The 23,680-nt window shown below is 51.5% G+C and overlaps 9 protein-coding genes across 9 annotated transcripts; 5 read left to right on the top strand and 4 right to left on the bottom strand.

Annotated features, from left to right (window-relative positions):
• Positions 1-873: 873 nt before the first annotated feature.
• On the bottom strand, positions 874-1,406 carry CCOS01_01482 (uncharacterized protein; the record flags this gene model as incomplete). The annotated part of the gene is made up of 4 exons (XM_060449677.1): positions 874-1,008; positions 1,071-1,138; positions 1,191-1,309; positions 1,369-1,406. 4 exons carry the CDS (start codon positions 1,404-1,406, stop codon positions 874-876), a joined length of 360 nt encoding a protein of 119 aa, XP_060321115.1.
• Positions 1,407-2,170: 764 nt separating this feature from the next.
• On the top strand, positions 2,171-2,729 carry CCOS01_01483 (histidine permease; the record flags this gene model as incomplete). Its single annotated transcript, XM_060449678.1, has 2 exons — positions 2,171-2,666; positions 2,722-2,729. The coding sequence occupies 2 exons, from the start codon at positions 2,171-2,173 to the stop codon at positions 2,727-2,729; spliced, it is 504 nt and encodes a 167-aa protein (XP_060321116.1).
• A 1,283-nt stretch (positions 2,730-4,012) lies between these two features.
• CCOS01_01484 (beta-ketoacyl synthase domain-containing protein) lies at positions 4,013-11,078 on the top strand (the record flags this gene model as incomplete). The annotated part of the gene is made up of 2 exons (XM_060449679.1): positions 4,013-10,070; positions 10,138-11,078. 2 exons carry the CDS (start codon positions 4,013-4,015, stop codon positions 11,076-11,078), a joined length of 6,999 nt encoding a protein of 2,332 aa, XP_060321117.1.
• A 508-nt stretch (positions 11,079-11,586) lies between these two features.
• On the top strand, positions 11,587-13,544 carry CCOS01_01485 (uncharacterized protein; the record flags this gene model as incomplete). Its single annotated transcript, XM_060449680.1, has 7 exons — positions 11,587-11,907; positions 11,989-12,351; positions 12,422-12,630; positions 12,706-13,030; positions 13,116-13,235; positions 13,299-13,388; positions 13,449-13,544. The coding sequence occupies 7 exons, from the start codon at positions 11,587-11,589 to the stop codon at positions 13,542-13,544; spliced, it is 1,524 nt and encodes a 507-aa protein (XP_060321118.1).
• A 666-nt stretch (positions 13,545-14,210) lies between these two features.
• On the top strand, positions 14,211-15,627 carry CCOS01_01486 (aromatic prenyltransferase; the record flags this gene model as incomplete). Its single annotated transcript, XM_060449681.1, has 2 exons — positions 14,211-14,429; positions 14,500-15,627. 2 exons carry the CDS (start codon positions 14,211-14,213, stop codon positions 15,625-15,627), a joined length of 1,347 nt encoding a protein of 448 aa, XP_060321119.1.
• A 39-nt stretch (positions 15,628-15,666) lies between these two features.
• On the bottom strand, positions 15,667-17,256 carry CCOS01_01487 (uncharacterized protein; the record flags this gene model as incomplete). Its single annotated transcript, XM_060449682.1, has 4 exons — positions 15,667-16,399; positions 16,463-16,772; positions 16,830-16,931; positions 17,007-17,256. The coding sequence occupies 4 exons, from the start codon at positions 17,254-17,256 to the stop codon at positions 15,667-15,669; spliced, it is 1,395 nt and encodes a 464-aa protein (XP_060321120.1).
• Positions 17,257-17,791: 535 nt separating this feature from the next.
• On the bottom strand, positions 17,792-19,512 carry CCOS01_01488 (uncharacterized protein; the record flags this gene model as incomplete). The annotated part of the gene is made up of 4 exons (XM_060449683.1): positions 17,792-18,445; positions 18,505-18,896; positions 18,954-19,167; positions 19,255-19,512. The coding sequence occupies 4 exons, from the start codon at positions 19,510-19,512 to the stop codon at positions 17,792-17,794; spliced, it is 1,518 nt and encodes a 505-aa protein (XP_060321121.1).
• A 1,268-nt stretch (positions 19,513-20,780) lies between these two features.
• CCOS01_01489 (uncharacterized protein) lies at positions 20,781-21,745 on the top strand (the record flags this gene model as incomplete). Its single annotated transcript, XM_060449684.1, has 2 exons — positions 20,781-21,432; positions 21,507-21,745. The coding sequence occupies 2 exons, from the start codon at positions 20,781-20,783 to the stop codon at positions 21,743-21,745; spliced, it is 891 nt and encodes a 296-aa protein (XP_060321122.1).
• A 483-nt stretch (positions 21,746-22,228) lies between these two features.
• On the bottom strand, positions 22,229-23,360 carry CCOS01_01490 (short-chain dehydrogenase; the record flags this gene model as incomplete). Its single annotated transcript, XM_060449685.1, has 3 exons — positions 22,229-22,625; positions 22,691-23,046; positions 23,118-23,360. The coding sequence occupies 3 exons, from the start codon at positions 23,358-23,360 to the stop codon at positions 22,229-22,231; spliced, it is 996 nt and encodes a 331-aa protein (XP_060321123.1).
• Positions 23,361-23,680: the final 320 nt, after the last annotated feature.

Below are 23,680 nucleotides of genomic sequence, written 5' to 3' on the forward strand. Positions count from 1 at the left end.
CCCGTAGCGTCCGGTGGTCCCGGTGTTTCACTCACGGCCTGCCAGCTTGACCAGCTGGCTTAATACAGAGTAGAGACGTGTGGGTAGCTCTCACACAATTAGGTTAGCCTTTGGCTGATTTCTTCAATTGTAACTATAGTCGGTCTTCATAGGGCGGGCGTGCTCAGCGACTGGGATTCGGGATCGTACCTCCTGCCCAGTGGGGTGTTGCCTGTCGGGACAGGTTCGAAGTGTAATGAATTAACATTCAGACAAGAAAACTCGCTGTTAATCTCAGTTCTCAAGTAGGTAGTCATTTCGATGTCAGAATGCCTACTTAATTACTCGAAAAAGTGGGTTGATGCCGCTCTTCGTCGGGGAAAGCTTCCCCTTTTACCTTATCTTGGGTATAGAAGTCATCACTAAGGCAGCACTTTTAGCAACTAGCTCGAGATGCTTCACTAGGGTTGCTCTTGGATGCCGAGAAAAAGGCATTTCCACCCACCCTGAAAATTACACATGCTCTCAGAACCGGATGGTGCGGCACTCATCACTTCTCATTCACGAGGAGTTCCGTATCGATTTCATACAGTTTCCGCGGTTCGCTACTTCACATCTGCTTCCGCTTATAAGGAGCCAATGGTAAAGTTCTTGTAGATAGGCAAAGTAATCTGTCACAATTCCATGCCCAGAGAGTAACAAAAGCTCTGAGGCAGGACACAAAAGCTATGCACAAGAATGGCTGCAAAGCAGCACCACGAACAGCGCTGACTATGAAAGTGACTCATGGCGACGCCTGGGGCCCAATTGCTCCATAGCACTGCAGTCACCTAAGCACCTTATTATGATGAAATGTTGAGCAATGAGAAAACAAACTCTATCTAGGTCAAATAATCACCGACACAGAATAGACCCATCAGGATACTCGAACTTAGTTTCACAATTAAAGCAAGTCGCATCATTCGCAGCATATCTTTTGCAGTTGTTGTAGAACTCCTTTCCATCAATTTGGCCACTAATCGCTTTGAGCTGTTTTCACAAGTCAGTCGTGCCGTTTCCCTGGGTACTGATCTAGCTGGACGTGAACTCACGAATCGTCCTTGGAACCTTGGTCCCGAACCAGATGATCGACCAATCCAGAATTGCCCCGAGTTTTGGCCTATAAAGCTTTTAGCTGCGCGACTCTGATTGTCAAGAAACGCAAGACCTACCATAGGTGTAGCCGAACCTGCAGTCACCGGCTAGCAGATCAGTGGCGGCATAGTCAACTGCTGAGTCGGTTTTGTATTGGCATGCGCAGTAGTCGTGCATGTCAGCCATGGAAAAACCCCTCGCGAGCGTTAGCGACCTTAAGTTACGAATTTTGAAGGATGAATCTTAAGAACATACAGGAAAAGGGCCATGGCAGGAAGAACGGAGAAATGCATGTTGAAAATTGACTGTGATCGATAAAATGCGATAGACTGAATCAAGGCAGGTAGTGAAAATGCTTGATGGTCAGAGAGCGTACTTGATAGTTGTTTTGGAATGACTGAAGAGATGCATCAAATGTTGTAGGTAGGAATTCCGGCAAAAAGCGGCTGGGGACTTATATGCTCTATGGAATAGCGAAGTTGCGAACCCCGCGAGTTCCGTTCGCAAGCAATCATTGCATTGGGCGTAAGTTTGATTGCATTCTCGTGATAATTTGCAAGAGTCAGTGCCTTCGCTCAAAGTTCTGAACTAAGAGTTGTAAATATTCCACTAACAGAAGCTGCCACTCCAGTTCGGAAAGGCGTGCCGGAATCGCAAACCTTCTGGAATCAATCAGCTGACGTAAAAATATACCAAGCTTTCAACCAATCCTCTAGTGAAGTCGCAAGCTTTTGGCCGTGGGCGCCTTTAGGCCCGTGTTGTGAGCCTCATTTCCAAACTGGGCAGACTCGGGAAGAATAAGGCATAATACTGAACACCGAGAACTCCGTAGTCATATATCTGAATTTGCGATGGAAAATTACAGAGATAGTAGATATTGTACCATGCGAAGATGCCAAGTTCTATGATATCTGTACAGCTAAATAGAAGTATATAGCTATGAACTCAAAGCCCCAGACGATGAGAGCTCTTCAGCTAGAACATCTCGCCAGCTCGTTACCAACGCACAACATTCTTTCTTACTTGTACAAGACACTCGTTGTATTCAGCTTTGAAGATGCTTTGGCTTCTTGCCTTGTTTATGGCTCTGGCTTCATGCTCGCCAGTTCTCCAACCTCTGGTACAGGAGCGTGGCCTGACATGCGTCGGTTACCGCGGTGCCCCAGCCGAACTCCCCGCCATCAGCATCGATCTTCGCGGCGACATCGAAGCCCACGTCTTTGATGGCGCCACTCCCACTCTTTCACAGCTTCCTTTGAACACTTGGGCCGGTTCGGCTCGTGATCACCGCCTGGAGTACCGCGCCTGGAGAACCACTGGCCGCGACGGTATCTTCAACGTCCATCTCGAGGTCCAAGTTACCGGCTATGCCAACGTTTTCGTCAACTTTGGTGCACAGTCTGACCGCGGTAACGGAGATCCCGGCCTGTCTCGTGTCGACAACGGCTTAGCTGTTGGTTCTGGCTCGAACCCATACCCAAGGCGAAGTACCTTCAGCATGGCTCTCGGTACCATTCACCGGAACATCAACTATAACCTTGTCGGAAACTGGAGTAAGTACACCATTAATAAGGTTCCCAGACTTAGAATATTGCTGACCCTTTCCAGGACTCTGACTGTGCTCCTTCAATGAGATGTCCAGGAGTTGAGGCCCGTATATTGAGTACCCAGGCTCCAATCGCGAACGCTCAGCTTCCCGTACGCCTACAAGGTTGTTCAAATTGTTAGCAGATTTTCATGTAGTGTAGAAGTATCGCAATGCTTCTGGCTGTCAATAAGACGCACTTTGAGAGTTTATGGAGACAAGAAAGGAACAAACGTGCTTACAAATCCTATCAACTACTAGATAGCGTCAGTATGTATGTACGTGCTTTGTGGGTAAGAACGAATTGCATATCTATCCGACCCTGTTTTCTTTTCAACCACCTACTTTATGAATGTATTTGAGATAAAGTTGGAGTCGGGAAAAGACTGGAGACGGCTGAGACATCCTGGCACCTTCTGGCAGTTGATGGGATATATTGTCATCACCGGAGTTTAAAAGCTTGAGCTCATATGCGTGCTGATGGTAAGTTGCGATGACAGTTGCAGATCAGTCAGTTATGTACTTTCCAAAGATATTATGTGTCGATGAAATGAAACCCATGTGATGCCTAGAGCAACACAATTCTCCATAAGTCAACGGCTTAGGCCACGGACAGTTGGTGCATCAACAAGAACCACACCAGAGCAAAACAAAATGTGCAACACTGCTTGGGTTGGTACTTGTTGAAGCACGAAGACGGATCTAGGCACGAAGCCAGGCTCACTGAACTGGAAGCACTGCTAAGACATTTATTGCAAAGGTCTCATGAGACTACCCATGAAAGATTTCAAGAAAGGAAATCGGGGATTCACTGGCTATGTTCGAGGAAATTACAACCAGGCCATATCTTACGGAGTGTTTGCTTCAGATCCCATCTGCAACGAATGATATGAGCCTCACCAATCTAGATATTATGAGTTGCAATGGGAATTTGAGGTCGATAATAATCTATGTTGTATTTTCACGCTGTTGGAGTGTTAAATGGACGCGGGACCCGAGTTGGGGCAAGTCAGAGAGACCCGAGTTCGTGCATTCAACGTGCCCTCGATGAGTCCTTCTGCGGGCCTGGCACCCTTGCAACTCGGTTGAGACATTATGATTGGTTCTAAATATCTCAAGTCATCTTGGAGGCACAATTGCACCTGCAAACCGGTAGACGATGAATTACTTCCGGATTTGGAGTTATTAGAAAATGAGTTATTTGAGATGGCCTTGTGCCCACACTGAAGAAACTCCAGTTTTCCAAACGTCAACCAGCATCTTCAACTTTCTTTAACTCCTTTTAACAAGGAGAAATATAAACCACACCCTACAATGTCTACCACTAGCACAGACAGCCTCCTCACGGAGGACATGCCACCCAACGCCATTGCTGTCGTCGGCGTGGGTTGCAAATTTCCCGGCGCCGACTCAGTTGAGGATTTCTGGCGCATGCTAGACGCGGGAGAGTCGAAGCTAAGCGAACCACCCAGCGGACGCTTCCCTGCTCACGAACACCAACGTGACACGGACAAGACGGTATACTTCGGAAACTACCTTGACGACATTGCCAGCTTTGACCATCGTTTCTTCAAGAAGTCAGGCCGCGAAGCAGCGTCCTTAGACCCTCAGCAACGACTCCTGCTAGAGGTTTCCTACCAAGCTCTTGAGTCGGCCGGCTTCTTCGGCCCCCGCAAGCCCGACTTGGACGTCGGCTGCTTTATCGGCGTATGTGCGTCAGACTACAATGACAACGTAGCCAGCCATCCGGCCAACGCCTTTTCTGCTCTGGGGACTCTGAGAGCTTTCGTCCCCGGCAGGATCAGCCACTTCTTCGGGTTGTCTGGACCTTCAATTGCCCTGGATACGGCCTGCTCATCATCAGCAGTCGCCATCGACGCTGCCTGCAAAGCAATTCTGCACGGCGACTGCAAGAGCGCCATCGCCGGCGGTGTCTCCATTTTCACAAGCCCATTCTTCTACCAGAACCTGGCTGCCGCCTCATTTCTTAGCCCCACTGGCGCGAGCAAGTCCTTTGACGCCAGTGCTGACGGGTACTGCCGTGGCGAGGGAGTCGGCCTTGTCGTTTTGAAGCGACTTTCTGATGCGGTTGCCGACGGCGATAATGTGCTTGGCACGATACTCGCTACCGCTGTTAGGCAGAGCAGCAGCAAAGTGCCCATCACCGTTCCGTATAGCCCGTCACAGACGGAACTCTACCGCAAGCTTTTGACTACGGCTGGTATCGCGGCTGAAGACGTTACTTACGTTGAAGCTCACGGTACGGGGACGCCCGTTGGCGACCCCCTCGAGTTCGGCGCCATCAAGGAGGTCTTCGCCAGCGGGGAGAGAGACGTCCCTCTTCATTTTGCGTCTGTGAAAGGAAACATCGGTCATACTGAAGGGGCTTCTGGAGTCGCTGGTCTCATCAAGACTCTTTTGATGATGCAGTATCGCGCCATTCCCAGACAGGCGCATTTTCAATCTCCTCATCCCAAGATTAGCCTGGTTCCCGGGCGAATGTCGATCCCGACAGAAACCATCCCTTGGATTGCCGACACACTCGTTGCTTGTGTGAACAATTACGGGGCAGCTGGTAGTATAGCCGCCATGCTCGTCAGGGAGCCGCCTTCGAAGACCCCCCTGGCACGGAGCTACCAAGACACCGCATCAAGTAACATCGATAAATTCCCCGTAATCATTACTGCCAACAGTGTCAAGAGCCTCCATGAGAACGCCGCCAAGCTGTTAGACTATATCTCCTCTCTCCGCAGGGGCTCAGCTTCAGAGGTCGAAATACTGGCTGATATCGGGTTCAACTTGAGCGAGAGGCAGAATCGGACTCTCCCAAACATGCTTGCAACAACAGCCTCGAGCCTTTCAGAGTTGGAAAATCAACTTCAGGTTGTGGCTTTCAATCCCGAGTCACCTCTCTGCCAGATCAACCCCAAGCCCAATCCAGTTGTCATCATCTTCGGCGGCCAAACCTCCCGCTCTGTGGGCCTCAGCAAGCACGTCTATGACAGTTCGGCACTCCTTCGCAAGTATCTTGACGAATGCAACGGTATAATACAAGGCTTCGCACACCCGGGAATCTATCCGGGTATATTTGCGACCCAGCCAGTTGATGATGTGGTTTCGCTGCAGACGATGCAGTTTGCCCTTCACTATGCCTGCGCTCAGTCCTGGATCGCTTGCGGCTTACAAGTTGATTGCGTTTTGGGTCATTCCTTCGGTCAGCTCGTCGCTATGGTCGTTGCTGGCGTTCTGTCTCTTGCGGACGGCCTCAAATTGGTGTATGGGCGAGCCCTTTTGATGCGCCAGAAATGGGGCTCGGAAAGGGGCTCCATGATTGCTCTAGAGGCTGATTACGAGACCACAAAGGACCTAATCTCAACAGTGCAGAGACTGGACGTCTCTTCTGACTACCGTCTCGAGATAGCTTGCTTCAACGGGCCTTCAAGTCATGTTCTCGTGGGGTCTTCTGCTGCAGTCGATGCTGCTCACGTTCAATTCATGAGCAGAAGTCCTAAGGGCAGGGCCAAGGTCTTGAATGTCACGCACGGGTTCCACTCGAGGTTCAGCGACCCGATTCTTGCGGACTTGGAGAAGCTCGTCGAGAATTTGTCTTTTAACAAGCCCGTGATTCACTTCGAGACCTGCTCGATGGGAGAGACCTTGTTCGACATCACGGCCAAGCAAGTCGCCGATCACACTCGCTCACCCGTCTACTTCGAAGATGCCGTGAAACGTATTGAGGCCCGCTTCGGCGCATGCACATGGCTGGAAGCTGGGTCTAACTCAGCGGTTACTAGCATCGCTAGACGCGCTCTTTCTACCAGCAACACCGATGACCACCTGTTCTGTCCCATTAACTTGACTCGGGATGACGCGTTGAATTCGGTAGCAGACACAACCGTCAATCTCTGGAGGCATGGCCACCATGTTCAGTTCTGGCATTTCCACCATTTCCAGAAGCAAAGCTATCAAGCCCTGAATCTTCCTCCCTACCAGTTCGAGAAGACGCGACACTGGCTGGACTTCGACCTTAAGGCGGGGATCTCATCTGAGCTGTCCCAAGTGCCGGCGAAAGCGCCCGAGTCTCTTGTCGTCGAGCCAGAGCCAGAGCCGGTGCTCATTACGTTATCCGGGTTTCAAGATGGGGCATCCCGTGGCCCCAGAAATGCGACTTTTACCATCGATCCTCGTTCCGAATGCTGGAGGGTGCTCGTCAGTGGCCATGCTGTGCTGAACAAGGCACTTTGTCCAGCGACTATGTATATCGAGCTAGTCATGCAGGCCGCCAAGCAGCTCGCGGCCGTTGAGAACATCGCTTGTGCGCCTTTTGCACGTGTAGATGATCTGGAGATTTCCACGCCCCTCGGAATGGGGGAGGATAGGATCGTTCAGCTTGTTTTGAGTCCGTTGGATCAGATTGGTTACAAGTTCGACTTTGCCTTCGTCTCACAAGAGCGTTCAAGTAGACAATCGCAGGTCACTACTACGCATGCTACCGGAAAGTGCGAAATAGTACCGTCAACCGACAAGAGCATCACGACTGAACTAGAACGGACCAGCAAGCTCCTTCATCGCATGCAAAAGAACCAAGACATGGGTCAGATGTTTACCGAGATGGCTACGCAGCCTGGAGGCGAAGCTGTCCAAGGCAAGCTTGTGTACAAGGTGTTCTCCAGGGTCGTTCAATACGGCGACATTTACCAAGGCGTCCGCAGAGTCGCCGGCAACAGCGACGGTGCCGTCGTTGCCGATGTTGTCTTGCCCAAGGCACAGCCTACCTGCACACAAGATCTCGTCTCTACACCCGTCGCTATCGACAACTTCTTCCAGGTCCCCGGTCTATACGCCAACTGCCTTGCTCCTTGTCCGCCAGATGATGTACTCGTCTCTACATACGTCGACCGCATTCAATTGTCGCCTGATTTTGGCAAGGCACAGGCCGAAGGGAGCAGCCCTGGCTGGGATGTTTTTGCGATATCCACCGCTACGAGCGACAGGGAGAGCAGCAACGACATTTTTGTCACAGATAAGATCACTGGACAGCTCGTTTTCGTTGCTTCCGGAGCCAAGTTTAGCAGAGTTAGGATGGCATCTCTCGCCAAGATTCTGTCCCGGGCGAACCCTTCCGATAATTCTGAGGCTGTGTGTTCCAAAACATCCCAACGAAGTTCGGCGATAGCTATCAAGCCCGCCACAACTGAGGCAACGCCTTTGAAGGCTCCATCGCCAGCTTCCATTTCTCTTCCAAGCATCGCGGCTGCATTCAATAGCATACTGCCATCTTCACCGCCGGTCCGACCAGCGATTGCTCCGAGTGTGGCAGATGAGCTGCGTGACTTGCTGAGCAAGATGACAGACGTTCCAGCAGATCAATTCCATGGTGACACCACGCTTGAGGAATTGGGCATTGACTCTCTGATGGCTACGGAAATCGTATCTGAGGTCAACGAGGTGTTCAAGATCTTGATCCCGCAGGATCAACTTCAGGATATGCAGACCTTCTCAGCCCTTTGCGCCTACCTCGATGGCTATGGAGCTCAACAAGCATCTCAGAGGTTTCAGGGGACCCCTCAGGTTTTGAAGAATCCCGTTGTAGCTGTTCCCTTCGACCAACCCACGAATCCGGCGGATCGAAACATCATTTCTGACTCTGAATTCCAGCATCACGCGTCAGTGGCAGGGCCAGCCGTCTTACAAGAGCAAAACGAGCGCGGTGATTTGATACCGCGACTAGCAGAATTGCTAGGAAACCATCTCGAGTGCCCGGCTACTGACTTTGATCGCTTGACGAATCTTATCGATCGCGGCCTGGATTCTCTTCTCTGCATGGAACTCATGAGCGACATGGAGGAGATGTTCGGAGTTTCCATCGACGCATCCTCTTTCACAGACACCTGCACCTTCGGGGACCTCACCGACATTCTCGTTAGCGCCGCCGCACCCGTTGACAATGCGGCAACGACGGAGCCCAGCACGGCCGACTCGTCCCCAACGCCGTCCTCTGGCTGCTCGACAGACGGCACTGACTCTAGCGTCATCATCGACAACACTCGTATCCCGCTCAAGACAGAGCAGCTGCTCTCATATCCGGCCAGCCCAGCCCTTGCCAGTGCAGCTCAGGAGTTTGAGGGCATCAAGGATGATTTCGACAAGTTCGCCGCAATGTACGGCTTCAGTAACTTCTATACCAAGGTAGCCGACAAGCAAGCAGACTTGGTTCTCGCCTACGTCGTAGAGGCCTTCTCGGACCTCGGCGTTGACCTCAGTGCGCTGAGGCCCGGCGACAAAATTCCTAAGATTCCAGTGATAGCGAGACATGACCGTATGCTGGGTGTTTTCCACCAAATCCTCCAACGCGGCAAGCTGGCCGACTACGATGGCAGGCAGTACGTCCGCTCAGAGACAATTGTCGACACCACGCCCTCTAGCAGCCGTTTCGAGGACATCCTTGCGGAGTTCCCCCAGCATGCCAAGGAGCATAACCTCCTGAATATCTGTGGTTCAAGGATGGCTGCGATTCTAAGTGGCAAGATGGATCCGCTATCGATTCTGTTCGGCACCAAGGCGAACCGCAGCGTGCTTGACGACGTGTACGCGACGGCCCCCATGTTCATCATCAATTCCCAGCTTCTCACATCCTTCCTCGAGAAGGCATTGTCCAAGTCCACCCCTGGACCTGACGGGAAGTATCGCATTGTTGAACTGGGAGCGGGAACAGGCGCAACAACGCAATGGGTAGTGGACAGGCTTGTGCAGAAGGGGATACCTATCGAGTACACCTTCACCGACATCTCCTCCGCATTGGTTTCGGGGGCCAAGCGAAAGTTTTCCGGGCTCGATTGCATGAAGTATGGCACTATCGACATCGAGAAGCCGCCCGCGGCACAGCATCTTGGGCAGTACGACATCGTGCTAGCCACGAACTGCATCCACGCCACTACCAACCTGCACAACTCTCTGAGCAACATCAACAAGCTCCTGCGGCCTCATGGCTTCGTGTCGCTCGTTGAACTTACGACGCGAAACTACTGGCTGGACATGGTGTTCGGTCTCCTGGACGGTTGGTGGTTATACGACGACGGCCGCCCCTACGTGCTGGCGACTCCAGAATTTTGGGATGATACAATGAGGCAGGTCGGGTTCCAACACGTCTCTTGGACGGGCGGCCACAAACGCGAGTCTGAGGTCTGCAGGGTCATCACGGGTTTCAAGCAGCCTGTTCAGGATGCATCTCAACACCGCAGCATACCCCAGGAGAAGGCTGGCGGCGTTGAAACAGTCGTATTCACGCACACAGATAAGCGATTGCCGCTTCGAGCAGACATTCACTACCCTTCACCATCTCAGGCGTCAGCGCATAGGAATTGGGTTACCGGTATGGTTTAAATCAAGAAGCTCGCATTTTGTACATAGACACTGGAGCTGACGATGCTCCGCTACAGGTCTCATAGTTCACGGAGGAGGGCATGTGATGCTGTCACGTCAGGACGTGCGGCTGCGTCAAATCCAACTTCTATTAGACAATGGTGTCTTACCCGTGAGCGTGGATTACAGGCTTTGCCCGGAGACGACCATTCTCAGTGGGCCGCTTGTTGATGTTGTCACAGCATATGCTTGGGCAAGAAACACCCTGCCAGACCTGAAGCTAACTCAAACGAAAACTAACAACCTTCTCGACCGCAACCGAGCTGTGGTAGTCGGCTGGTCTACCGGGGGCACCTTGGCCATGTCCTTGGCCTGGACCTCGGTACCGCGTGGCATCCCAGCTCCAGATGCGATCCTTGCTTTCTATTGCCCGACTGATTATGAGGACGAATTCTGGCGGAAGCCAAATGTCCCAGACCACTCGAGTGGGTTCGCAAACGAGACCTACAATGTCATTGACGGGGTCTCTCCTGCCCCCATCACCGCATACAACGTGCCTCCAAAGATGATGGCAGCAGCAGGCTGGATAGCACCAAAAGACCCTCGCAGCCGTGTCGTGCTGCACATGAACTGGCACGGACAGACACTACCCGTTCTTTTCCGTGGCTTGCCTTCGGGCTCGGACGTGCCATCACACGCCGCGACCGCATATAACAAACTGGAGCAACCCGCATTAGATGAGGTAGTGCGCGCAAGCCCTTATGCCCAGGTTGTCAAGGGCAACTACAAGTCACCGACGCACATTGTTTTCGGCACTGGAGATGATCTGATTCCATGGGAGCAGGCCCAGCGTACAGTCGATGCGATGAGAGATGCGGGCATTCAGTCGGGGCTTACTCTTGCCCCTGGTCAACCTCATCTGTTTGATCTCTTTCGGGATCCCGATGGGAGCCGTTGGGGCTATGTCATGGAGGGCTACAAATTTTTGCTTGAAAGAATTGGGAGAGATATTAAGTGAGACTATAGCAAACGAAGCTTCTTAGCTTTGGCGTCATTTTCTTCTTTTGTACAAGAAACATACTTTCACAACCATATCTTTACGACTAATCAATTTGCTGAAATCTCGCTTCAGACATGCTGAGAAGAAAACAATAACTCTCGAAGCAGGACTTTGGGAGAAAAGACTGTTTCCGCCGTCTCGCCCCTGTTCTGATTTCCACCAGCCTTGGTAGAAGTGGCATATCTCTCCTTCTGGTGTCATCTCAGGAACGTGATCCCTGACACACCTTGTCTCTCGTCAGGTATAGCCGAGCTGACTTAGTCGGACCCGAGTTGTTCGATGAGCAGGCCAGGAAAGGCGCAGCCAATAACCCGAGTGATGCAATCTACGCCTGGTATCTAGCTACCACATTTAAGTCTCCATCGCGTAAGAATTGACCACCAGTATCATACGTCGCGAGAGCGAAAGGGGATACCAAGCTGACGATCATCAGCCATCCATCCACATATCCGTTACCACCGCCGCAATGTTTTCGGAAGGGCTCTTTGAGAGTTTCGATGACAGAGCCTGTCGTATAGTTGGATTCCTGGCGGTCGTAGGCATATTCATCTTCGTTCTGGACAATGCGCGTTCCTACATCCGGTTGAGACACATCCCCGGACCACCTGCGGCAGCTCTCACGAACTTCATCCGTCGATCGTGGGTCAACACTGGCAACGCTCACGAAATTCACACCAATTTGCACAGCAAGTATGGCACCGTTGTACGGTTTGGTCCCAATGCCGTCATGGTCTCCCAGCCCGGTGCAATTGAGAAGATATACGGTTTCAAAAGAAGATTTGAGAAGGTACGCGATGCTAGCATTGGAGCCCGACGTCCTTAGAACTCTCTGATGTTCATATCGTTGCAAGACTAACCTCCAGTGCAGTCCGAGTTCTACGACTCAATAATGCCGAGGATTAAGGGCGGCAAGATTCCAGATGTCTTCGCTACTCGAGACGAGGATATTCATCGGCGAATGAGGCGTCCCGTCGCCAATCTGTACTCGCTCACAAATCTGATGGCGTTTGAGCCGGTCGTGAACTCTACTATGCAACATCTGTTCGAGCGGTTAGACGAGCTGTTCCTAGACAAGAACGTTGAAGTCGGCCTATTCAATTGGATGCAATATTTCATGTTCGACGTTCTTGGGGAAGTCACGTTCTCAAGGGAACTTGGATGTCTCGATAAAGGTGGCGATGTTGAAGGCGTCATTGAGAACAACTGGCGCTATTTCAACATGATTGCTGCAGTACGTGAGAATCTATGATCACCAGTATGATTATAATGGAACGCTATGCTAATCGTTTGGCATACAACAGAATACGCAAATGCCTTGGCTTGACTACTTGTGGAGAGACAACCCTCTGATTCCCGTTTCGGCGAAAAGAAACCCGCTCGTAGAATTCGGTGCCGCTAGAATCAGGGAGCGAATGAATCTGCTCGAGAGCGGCAAAGGTGACCTCGGCCAAAAAGACTTCCTTTCCAGCTTCATCTCTGAGAATGCCAAAGACCACACTCTACCAGCAATGTATGTGCCTACATGTAGCATTTTGAGCCTCGCATGTAGTAATGAAAAAATCTGGACTGACACAACTCGCAATAGGTTCCTCCCCACCTGGGTCAATTCCAATATCGTGGCAGGTGCAGACACGACAAGTATTCTATCTGGCGCCTTGATATACCATCTCCTCAAAAACCCAGCGTCGCTCGCAAAGCTTCAAAAGGAGATCGACGATGCCACCGCCGCGGGGCGACTCTCCAAATTCGCGACTTGGAAAGAATCCAAATCTCTTACTTATTTTGACGCCTGTGTCAAAGAGGCCACCAGGATGCATCCACCATTTGCCCTCCCGTTCGAGCGCGTGGTTCCTGATTGTGGACTGGAGATCGACGGGTACCACATTCCCCCGGGAACAAGAATCGGGATTGTAAGGCGACAATTCTTTTTTGTCTTCTTTTTATGGCTTGAGTTTAAAGACACTCTGATGCTGACAATTTACTCCAACTCCCCAGAACCCGTGGTCGCTGCACCGCGAAGTGTCACTGTATGGTGCCGAACCGGACCTCTGGCGACCCGAGAGATGGTTGTGTGATGAAGAGAAGCACGCCTCCATGTACAATACACTTCTGACTGTAAGTTTGACGAACAAGAAAGATCTCAATTGGAATTCGCGTTGACGTTATTGGCTTCACAAGTTTGGCGCTGGCCACAGGAGCTGCCTCGGGAAACACCTCGCCTATTTTGAGATGTATAAGCTCATTCCCTCGTTATTGCAACGCTACAACGTGAGTAGACTAGCATTGCCACTCATCTGAGAATGGAAATTAATTAAACCCCCGCACTAGATACAATTGGTAAACCAAAATGAGGAGTGGACTGTTGAGAACAAGTGGCTTGCCAAGCCTTCGGGATTCCTCGTCAAGCTTTCGACTCGTAGCTAGGGTCATGTAAATAGTTTACGAGAACTTTGCAGAGAAATCATGAATCAATTAGGTTTTAAAGCAATTAAAACGAATTACCTGAACAGACATTGTTCGTTATTCGCACACAGTTTCTCTCAAACATGACTTATCACTGATGCAGTTTGCCAACCCTATTCAACTGGACGTGCATGGGGTCTGGACTGAAGAACTATTTTCTCATCACATGATTCTGAAAAAGAAATTTCCGTTGTATTCAATTGTCTAATTGTAGCTAATCTGTCCGTGCGCCATCCCTCGTTCGTGAAGCAGCTGTGTAGACTAGGGCGGTGCAGGTTGTCGGGTCCGGGGCCGAGTTGACTTGGACCAAGCCCTCAGTGTATTTGCATTGGTGTTATTAGTTGGCTTACACAGTATGTGCTTACAGGCCTCGGATCCTACTTGGCATGTCCCAACACTAGCTGGGGCATTGCCTTAGAATAACTCTTCCGGTTCATAATTGCCCAAAGTGGTCCTTAAACTAACTCGGGTCCTGTCAACCCTGTTAGACCGGTCGCAAATCGGCCAACATCAGCTCATCTTCACCACCATATATTGTGCTGTAAAGTATTTGTACAGTAAAAGCCTTCGTGCCTCTCTGAGTTGAATGATTACTCTTTAGTCCGTGTTCATTTGTCCTAGCCCATGATGCCTGGACTTACAACCCAAACCTTAGTCCAATCTGAGAAGCCTGAGAAGCCACTCGTGGTTTGGCAGTCACTCAAGAAATGTCTTCCGCCAGCGGAAAACAAGGATGTTGAATTTTGGTGGAATCTCACTGGGTATCATCTCGCAGTTATGATCGACGCGGCAGGTTACTCTACCCAGCTACAATATGAGACCCTTCTCTTCCACTACCACTGGATTGTAAGCAGCTTGCTTCGTGCTCTTTCGCATCTTTTGTTACGGGTTGGACACTAACTCAACAACTATCCAGGTCCCTAGACTGGGCCCAGCGCCTCACCCTGATGGCACTGCGGTCTTCAAGTCCCTGGTCGCTTACGACGGCTCGCCATTTGAGTACTCGTGGAAATGGAACACCACGTCCGGCGAACCCGACATCCGCTACTCCTGGGAGGCGATCAACAACTCCTCAGGAACCGCCGCTGACCCTCTGAACCATGATGCCACGCTCGACTATATGGAGAAAGTGCCAAGCGCCCTCTCGGGCGTCGACTTCTCATGGTACCGCCACTTCCTGGCAGAGCTGTACAACCCAGACAGGTCCGTCTACGCCAAGGAGCTGGAGGACGGCGAGCCGCCAGCGACGACTCTGATGCACGCCGTTGAGTACAATAAGAAAGCCAGCTTCGGGCTCAAGTCGTACTTCCTCCCGCGGAAGCTCTTCCAGGGCGGTGACCCCGCGACGCTAGGGGAATGGGACGCCGCGATCAAGAAGTTAAATCCGGATGGCAAGCACCCGGGCAGAGACGCACTGATGCACTTCCTGGCAAACAGCCCTGAGGGCCGCCTCATGAAGCCCAACGTCATGGGCATGGATAACGTAACGCCGTCCAAATCGCGCCTCAAGATGTACTTCACTTCGCGCCACACCTGCTTCAACTCGGTCCGGGAGGTCATTACCATGGGTGGACTCCGCGACGTCTCCGAGGCCAGCCTGCAGGACCTGCGCTCCCTCATCCTCGCCATCCTCGGCCTGCCCGAGGACTACCCTGAGGACGCCGAGTTCGCTCCGGCGTCCGCGAGCGGCGACAACAAGTGGGACGACTTTGATGCGCTGTGTGAGGGCTTCACATACTTCTTCGACATTGCACCCTCGAGCGGCACGCCCGACGTAAAGTTCTACCTGCCCACGCGTAAATACGGCCCCGACGACCTGACGATTGCGAGGAACCTGGTCGCGTGGCTCCGGGAGCGTGGCCGTGGAGCCTACTGCAACGAGTATCTCGCCATGCTAGAGAAGCTTGCCGTCCACCGCGGGCTGGAGAACGGTAAGGGCATGCACGCGTACATCAGCTACCAGTGCACCGATAAGGGTGAGCCGGATATCAAGTCTTATATTTCTCCCGAGTTGTATCATAAAGCGAGGTACCTCTCCGCCTAGGAATGTCTAGCTAGGTTCCGAATGACGAATAATTAGTTTTCAAAGCCCGCGTTGAGTCGATTTTGCGGGTGGTGAAAGAGCGGTGCCGCGATCCTCTAACTTCACTTCACGAACTTCCTCCCATAGACACCGCGCGGCATTATCATGCAGTGTGTATATCCACGGAAATCCACTGAGATGGTGGTGAACGTTTGCCCAGTCGCGCAAGTCAGAACGGTCGCAAGTCTCCGCGATTGCAAATAGCAGCCAGCTGTGGTCATTGACTTTCAGAACCGAGATAGCGCTCATGAAAAGGATCCACAGCAGCAGTGAAAAATCGCCAGTTTGCGCGTCTTTGTGCGTCGAATAGAGCTCTCGAACGGCGTTCACTAGACGAGTGCATAGAAGCGACGAACTGAAGTTATCACGGCAGTAGTTGGGAAGCAAGCCGGTCATGAAAGCCAGCATAGCGAGACGTGCTGCGTCGTCGTAGAGGCCTTCCGAAGCAAGCAGGGGCTGACTGAAAGGTTCACCTTCCAAGAGACGGTATAGGAGTGATATGAGCGTTTCTGTGTAGTCTAAAGGGTTGAGCTTGGATCGTCCGTTCTTCACTCTGTCATTGAGGATGCCAGCGAAAACGATGAGATCTAGCATAATGCGGGGCAGTCCAGGAGGACAGGCAGAAAGCTGCTCTTTGACGGTGCTAGAGTTGCACAAGACAGTTGTCACCGGCACTTCCAGACTATCAAACATCGTAGGTGACCCGTTTTGCATAGACAATTCAATATCAAGCCTGCTGTTTGTGAGTATTCTGTGCGTCGAAGATTGGATGTCAGATTGTGAAGAAGCTGCTTACCTGAGTGGCTTGAGGGCCAATGGACGGTTCTCCTTCATCAATCTGGCGATACCCCCGCGTAACTCAATCATTCGATGAAGCCCTCTGAGATGCACGAGGCCGGTGGAGTGTTGCTGGTGTATCTGTTGGTAGATGGCGAGGGTGACGACAGCAGCAATGGCGCTATCCGATATGGCTTGGGGGCCTGAAAGTTTGAGGTTGACCAGCGAATATGCCTGACATATGTGATGCAAAGTCTTTGACGACGTGGTAGGCTTTCGTTCAAAGAAGTCAACGTAGGATGCCGACACAGCTAAGGTCGAGTGAAAGTCTAGGGCGGCGGTGAGTTCAGTGTAAAATGGGAATTCGTCCGCCATGAGTTACTCACAAGCTTCATCTACCAGTATGCAGTTGACCCAGATCGATTTCAATATATCGAACTTGTAGCAGAACTGGGGAGGAAATAGCGCGTCACTGATGTCTAGGAACCCTGGAAGAAACAAGCAAGTTAGAGAAGCTTCATGATAAAGGCTAGGGTGGTTGCAAGGGGTTGGGTGAGCCGTACACCGATGCATGAGCCTAGTGGAGTCAGGATCGAGCTCTTGCGGGAACGATGTTAGACAGAAGTCATTCCAGAAAACCCGTCGCGGTATCTTCAGCTGACGCTTGATGGGGACATTGTTCGTTTGTTTTCGTGTCGAGGGCCGTGGTCTGCCGGCATTCTTGCCCCTCATGACATGAGACCGAAGGGCACGACGGTCAGACTTGCCTATCCCCGCCGCACTCTGTTCAATGAAGACCAACGCAGGGCTCATCGTGGTCGCTCAAACGGTCTGTTCGATGTCGGTAGTGAAGATTACGGCAGGCGGGGTACTCTCCCTTGGCAGTCCATGAACTCAGCTGTTGCCTGTCTCCAACGGGATGGGCTATTTTTAGACTACGCTAACCTGATGTCGGATTTCTTACATGTTAATCCAACCTTGCTCCAATCACAAAGGGCGAAACCTCACATTACATCTTTATGGTGATACAAGTTTAAGCCTGTTGTCCTGCTCAATCAAAGAGGCTCATGCAGTCCAAATCTAGTCATTCTTCAAGATCGACGCTATACCAAAAGTAGGCGCTAGCAGGGCACGGTGTATAATGGAGATCTTGAAGTAAGTTTAGGAGGAATATTTAGATGATGGCTTCACTTATATCATGTGACTAGTTCGCGATTTTCTAACACGCTTTGATGGGGTTTGATACAAGCCATTACTCAATTTCTAGCAGTAGCGAATACAACAATCTCAGTAACCAACAAAAAGTCTATGCGTCCCTCGAAAATGTTCTCGATAGATCATGGCCACTCTAGCTCCAGCCCGCAACGTTAGAAGGAACTGGGTGGTATCCGTTGAAGAAGCCACGAGGATCGAACTTGTTCTTCAAGCTCGTCAAACGCTCATGACGCCACTCATTGTATCCGTACAGAGCTGACAGAGGCTCGTCCTCGTTGGCATAGTTCTGGTAGACGTAGAGCTTGTCGTAGCCCGAAGAGCTAGGCTCGGCAAACTTATCGCGCCACTCCGCGAAGAAGTTGTTCACAGCGTCGGCAACAGAGTCGTCCGTGTACGAGCCAATAGACTCAATCACGTTCTCAAAGTGGTCGCGATGGGGGAAAGCCGAGTAGTCATCGGCAAGCGCCTTGACTCCCTGCACGGGGAAGGTCTCGATCATCATGGCCGAGCCGGCAGCGAGAGGGTTCGCTACTAGGAACGTCTCAAATGCGTCGGTGAAGCTGACCCAGGTAGCCGGGTTGAGGACCTTGGTATTGAGGGCGCGCAGGTTGTATCGCGGTCCAGTCGCGCAAGATTGAGGGATGAGACCATGGACCGTCTTTGTGGGCAGCTCTTCCCAGCCCAGCATGTTCTCTTGCAGATCGACGCTGAAGGAAGAGAAGCGTTCGGTATACTTTCTGCCCTCTTCCTCCGGTCCAGAGTAGACCAGGTTGACTATGACGGTGATCTTTGGAGAGGTAAGCAAGGAACAATAGTGATAAGCTTGATAATGACACCCCGACGTACCTGAGATGTCGTAGCATCCAATGCGAAGAACATGAGGACGGCCAACTTTTCATCCAGACCTCCCGCGGTCAGTTCATTGGTGATCTCCATTACACGTTGCACGGAGTCCTTGGTGAAGACGAGGTCTGCACTGTAGTGCTTTCCTCCATTCGTCGCCGGCCAGGTCTCGTACGTCGACTCAATGACGATGCCGTAGTTTTGGCCAGACCCCCTGATTCCCCAGAAAAGATCGGGGTTGACGTTGTTGGAAGCCTCAATGATGGTTCCGTTCCACAGAGCCAAGCGGACCTTGCGGAGGGCATCGCTAGTCAAGCCGTGCAGGCCCTGAAGGCGACCGAGGCCACCGCCCAACATGGCGCCTGTTGAACCCACACATGGGCATGATCCCACAGCTATTGTCTCACGAGTTAGAAAATACAAGCATTTCATTCTCATCTTGGTGGGCTTACTTAGTTCTCGCCCAGCGGCCGCTACGGTGTCGATGAGATCGCTGAAACGGACACCAGTCCCCACGACCGCTGTGTTGTCGTCTTGCAGCTTGACGTAATTGAAGTTCTCCAAATTTATCAAGACGGCGTCTTGGATGGCGTGGAGAGACGGAGCATATCCGTGACCTCCAGACTTGGCCAGCCAGGTCATGTTGTTACCGGACATGTACTCAAGCTATATTCACGGAATCCTATCAGTCAAAGCTTCTTGCTGTCCAAATAGTTCCAGCCAAATGGAACAATACTATGTGTGCCAACTTACAGCAAGGGAGAGCTGTTCCTCAGTTTCGGGAAGGAAAACCTCATCAAAGGTAGGAGCCTTGTAGGACGACCAACGCGTCGTCTTTTCGCCGAAGCTAGCCCAGGACTTATCGTGTACCAGACTAGAAACTTCAGTCGGCCATACGATTTGAGAATCGTTGCGAGGATACAATGTTGAGAAAGTCAGGGGCGTGCTTGATGCCGTCTGGATGAAGGCCAAAAGAGCCGGTAGGGCTTGAAAGATCGCGTGGCGGGCCATTTCAACTACTATGGGAACGAATGTGCGTGAGTCTTCTTGCTGTTCAGGTTTCTTGGATAACACATCAAAAAGATTAGATTTTGAAACGAGGTCCTTGAACTTTTATATCCTTCCCACGCGTAACTGTTCACGATGGTGGCTTGCTGTGCCTCAGCCGCCAGGCCCCCCATCATCAGATATGAAGCCATTGTAGGGCCATCGTGGATAGATTGTTTTGCCCCTGAGACGGGGCGCAGCGCTTTCAAGCGATGCCAGGCTCTTCTGTGTGCCCCGAAGTGGTGATAGTTTGGATGAGAACATTGTAGGATTCTTCAGTCAGGGTTCAGCCGCTATCCTTCCCAACCCGATTGGGAATGGTTTCTCGTTTGGGGGCCTCGGTAAGCTGAAGAATAGGGCCCAGTCTCAATCCAGAAGCCGTACTTTGCGAGATGTATTTTATTTTGGTCGAATCGAGGCCCCGAGGCGCAATCCAGAGGCATTGTATACGTCCCTGAGGGATCACTAGTTCGAGGCAGCCGCATTCACCGATCCTTCCGTCCCGATAAGCGGATATACTAAGACCATATGAAGCTTGTAACACAGGGCTGTGAGTGCTTGAGCGCTTAAGGCGAAGCCGTGACAGCCGTTCGGGACTGAGGAGCCAAACGCATCAGCCGGAGGCGTTTTCCGATGGGTGCCTGCCTAGAGCGGATAGCCCTTGTGTGAGACTGACCGGAACGAGAGGGAACTTCAGTTGATTCTGCAAGGGCGGCGTAGCCAGCATCGATGATCCGGAGGACGAGGGGCGACAAAGATGGGCGTTCGTCCCAAGATTCTCACCCCCCTCACCCCCCTCCTGCTCCGCCCGAAGTAGCGAATCGCTTCGCATGGCCTCTAAAAGGTGGGACCGGTCTGGAACGAAGAGCGAAGAACATGATAACAATAGTATCACTTGTTCCTAGTTCGAGTTCTCACAGATTTGTGGCTTACTGGGCTTCTTGATCGTTGACTCGGGTCCGCAGGGCTGACAACTCGGGCCCGAGACCCACAAATCTAACTCGGGTCCCGGGCCGCGGGGCACTAGTTTCCGGCAAAGCATACTCCGCACTAGACCGGAACCTGTCGAATGCCTAGTCGGACGTCAAGTGAAGCCTAATTTGCGCAATCAAACCCATCGTTATTTGGTAAATCAAGCTGTTCGAGAGGTGACATCGAAATTCCGAACACAATTCTTACCACCCTCACATTCCCCAACTTTGACGTTGATAGAATTCCTACCTTAGCAAGCCATGGGTTCAGCCACAGAGATTCCAGCATACACTAGAAAGACCGTCTTGGTCACTGGAGCAGCTGGGACACTCGGCCAAGCGACTGCAATCTCGTTTGCTGCCGCAGGAATTGCCCGTCTTGCCCTCGTTGACCACGTCAACGTTTCGGATACCCACGAAAAGGTGGTCCAGGCAGCCATCGACGTCGGTAAACCGGCACCCGATGTGCTTGCTTTGACCATCGATGTCTGTGATGCCGCGAGCGTCGAAGCAGGCGTACGAGAGGTGAGCTCGATGTGGGGTCATGTCGACACTTTTATCAACATCGCAGCTTCTTCGCCTAAACCCGTCATCCCTCAGGGCGATGTAACTGGATTGAGAGACGTGGATACCTGGTGGAAGGTCTGGGAGGCCAACGTCAAGGGTATTAGCCTCATGGCTCGGGCCCTGGTGCCCCTTCTTTCGCGCAGCTGTGAAAGGACGATCGTGAATGCGGTTCCTGTGTTCTCCGTCAATCCCGCGGCGCCTCCAAGCGACAATCAATTGTCTGTGTTAGCCTCTACGCGGCTTTCTGAGAGTTTGATGCTCGACTTCGCGCATGAGGGCGTCCTTGTTTACTCTGTGAACCCAGAAATCAATCTGGAGGGAAGAATGCCAGAGGCCACGAGACAAGGTAAGTAAAGCTAGTGACGATCCAGGTTCCAAAGTATAAGAATGTTCTGGGTTAATGCTGATACTTGCCAGTAGTCAATACTGAATGCGGCGATGTCATTGTCCATTTGGCCGGCAAGCGGCGCGAATGGCTTGCAGGGAGACATATTGGGAGCGTGGAGGACTTGCTTGAGCTGCAGGTCCGTGACGAAGACTTGGATGGCAATCCTCTTCCAAAGATGCAGCCTCCAACTGAGATAGTTCCTTTCAAAAGTGAAACTTTTGTGCCGTCCTGGACATCCAGGAGGGGAAGAGTGCCTCGTAGTAGTTACTGAGAAATTTAGTATATCGTTTCTACCGAGGACTGATGGTCTTTCTTGGTTAAGGCATGCACGACTTAATGGGCAATGTCAGGGGAACTCAGAACGAACTGTAACCGGCGTTTTATCTACAAATGTAGGCTGTTTCTTTGGTGTTTTTATTTCTTATTGACGTTATATTTAAGGCTTATAACCGGGGACTTTGATAACAATGTGATCGTTCCCACTCTACAAACGTTTTTTTGCAAAGTTAGTAGACTTGATATATTCTGAAACACATCATAGGATACAGCCAGCTCTTATGGTCTACTTACCTAAGGTACATAGCATTGAGCAGTCTTATTTGAAAGCAGCCAACATCTATAAACGAGCATCAGCATTCAAGATTTAGGATTGATGTGAAGTATTTGGCAGAAGAGAATGCATTCGAGTACAAGTAAATTAATCAGGGTATCTTATATCCCCTACAGCCTAACTTCCTAAAAGTCAATATCACGTCTACGAAATCTGAGAAATACATCCAGGCTGCACCTGCTCCAGCTTGGCAACGAGTTCCTTCCATGTCGCCTTCTGCAAGCGCTGGCCCTCATCGTTACTAACCCAGTCTGGCACCCAGAACTCCTTGATCTTGCAGCCTGAAAGAAGCTTTCCATGACCCTCCGCGCCAACTACCAGGCCGTGCAGGATGGTGCGACTGCCCACTTCCGCTGTGCGGGCCATCATAGCCCGGACCGCCTCATGCATGATCTTGGTAAATGTCCTCGCATCACGTCCCAATCCGGTGGTGCAGAGACCAGGGGCAACCATAGTAATGACCACGCCCGTGCGGTTTACGGGAAACTGGGCCGCAAATTGACGAACAGCAAATTCCTCGACGAGCTTTGTGAGAGCGTACCTGGTAATTTTGCGTCAGTCCCGCAACATGCCGCCTTTTCTTTCTTGGACCTTCCTCTGACGTACCTTGAGTCCATGTTTGCGCGTTTTTCGTCGTTGAGTCCGTCAAAGACGCTCCCATTGCGACTCTTGTCCATCTCCGCCTTGACGGTGTATCCCAACACGCTGACAATGAAGACGAGCGTTGGCTCGATACTAAACTTGCGAGCGCTTTCGCTCAGCTTGGGCATCATCAAGGCTCCAAGGAACAACGTGTTGACGACATTGACGAAGATACTGCTCTCGACGCCTTCGAAAGTCTCCCACTGGTCGATCATGATGCCGGCATTGCAGACGAAGCCGTCAATCCTGTCCAACTCCTGTGAGATCTGCTTGGCAAAGGTTTGAACGGCAGCATAGGTTGATAAATCCAGATGCCGCACCTTTTGCCACCAGGGTTCTAATGTTAGTCTATCTTTCTCGGCCGTCAGTGGTTGGGGAAAATCGAGGTTACCTGTACGACGCCCTTGCGTCCTGTCGACTTCTCGATATCTGCCTTAGCTGTTTCTCCAGCGCTAAGATTCCTCACTGCCAGGACAACTGTCGCGGCGGACGAAGCGACGAGGTGTCGCGCAGTCTCCAGGCCCAAGCCGGAGTTGCCTCCGGTGATGACATAGGTTTTTCCCACGCAGGAGGACTCGTCCACCAGGATGGGGAGCTTCCTGTACTGCTCTGCAGTCAACCGTAGCATCACCATCTTTGCAACTATTATTCAACAAACGAATCGAAATTTAAAGATTTCTCGGAACGACAGAGAAAGTAGACTTTGGGGCGAATTCAAGAAGGGCGATGTGCACGGAGTGTTGGGTATGCCGGAAGACACGATACCGGCGTGTTCACGACACGGCTGTCATCTTTTATATCCAAAGCAGGCAGCATCTTACGAAGTCTCCCAGAGACGAAGGTAGTGTCAAGGCTACGGCATGGTCTCGGAACCACAATGGATCCAAAGCGCATGGCATCATTTTGTTCAGTCAGGATGTGAGTTCAAGGTAGAAGTGGCCAATCACAGGAACA

Source organism: Colletotrichum costaricense (genome assembly GCF_030867565.1).
Source record: "Colletotrichum costaricense strain IMI 309622 chromosome Unknown Scaffold_1.1, whole genome shotgun sequence".
NCBI classification, from domain to species: Eukaryota; Fungi; Ascomycota; class Sordariomycetes; order Glomerellales; family Glomerellaceae; genus Colletotrichum; species Colletotrichum costaricense.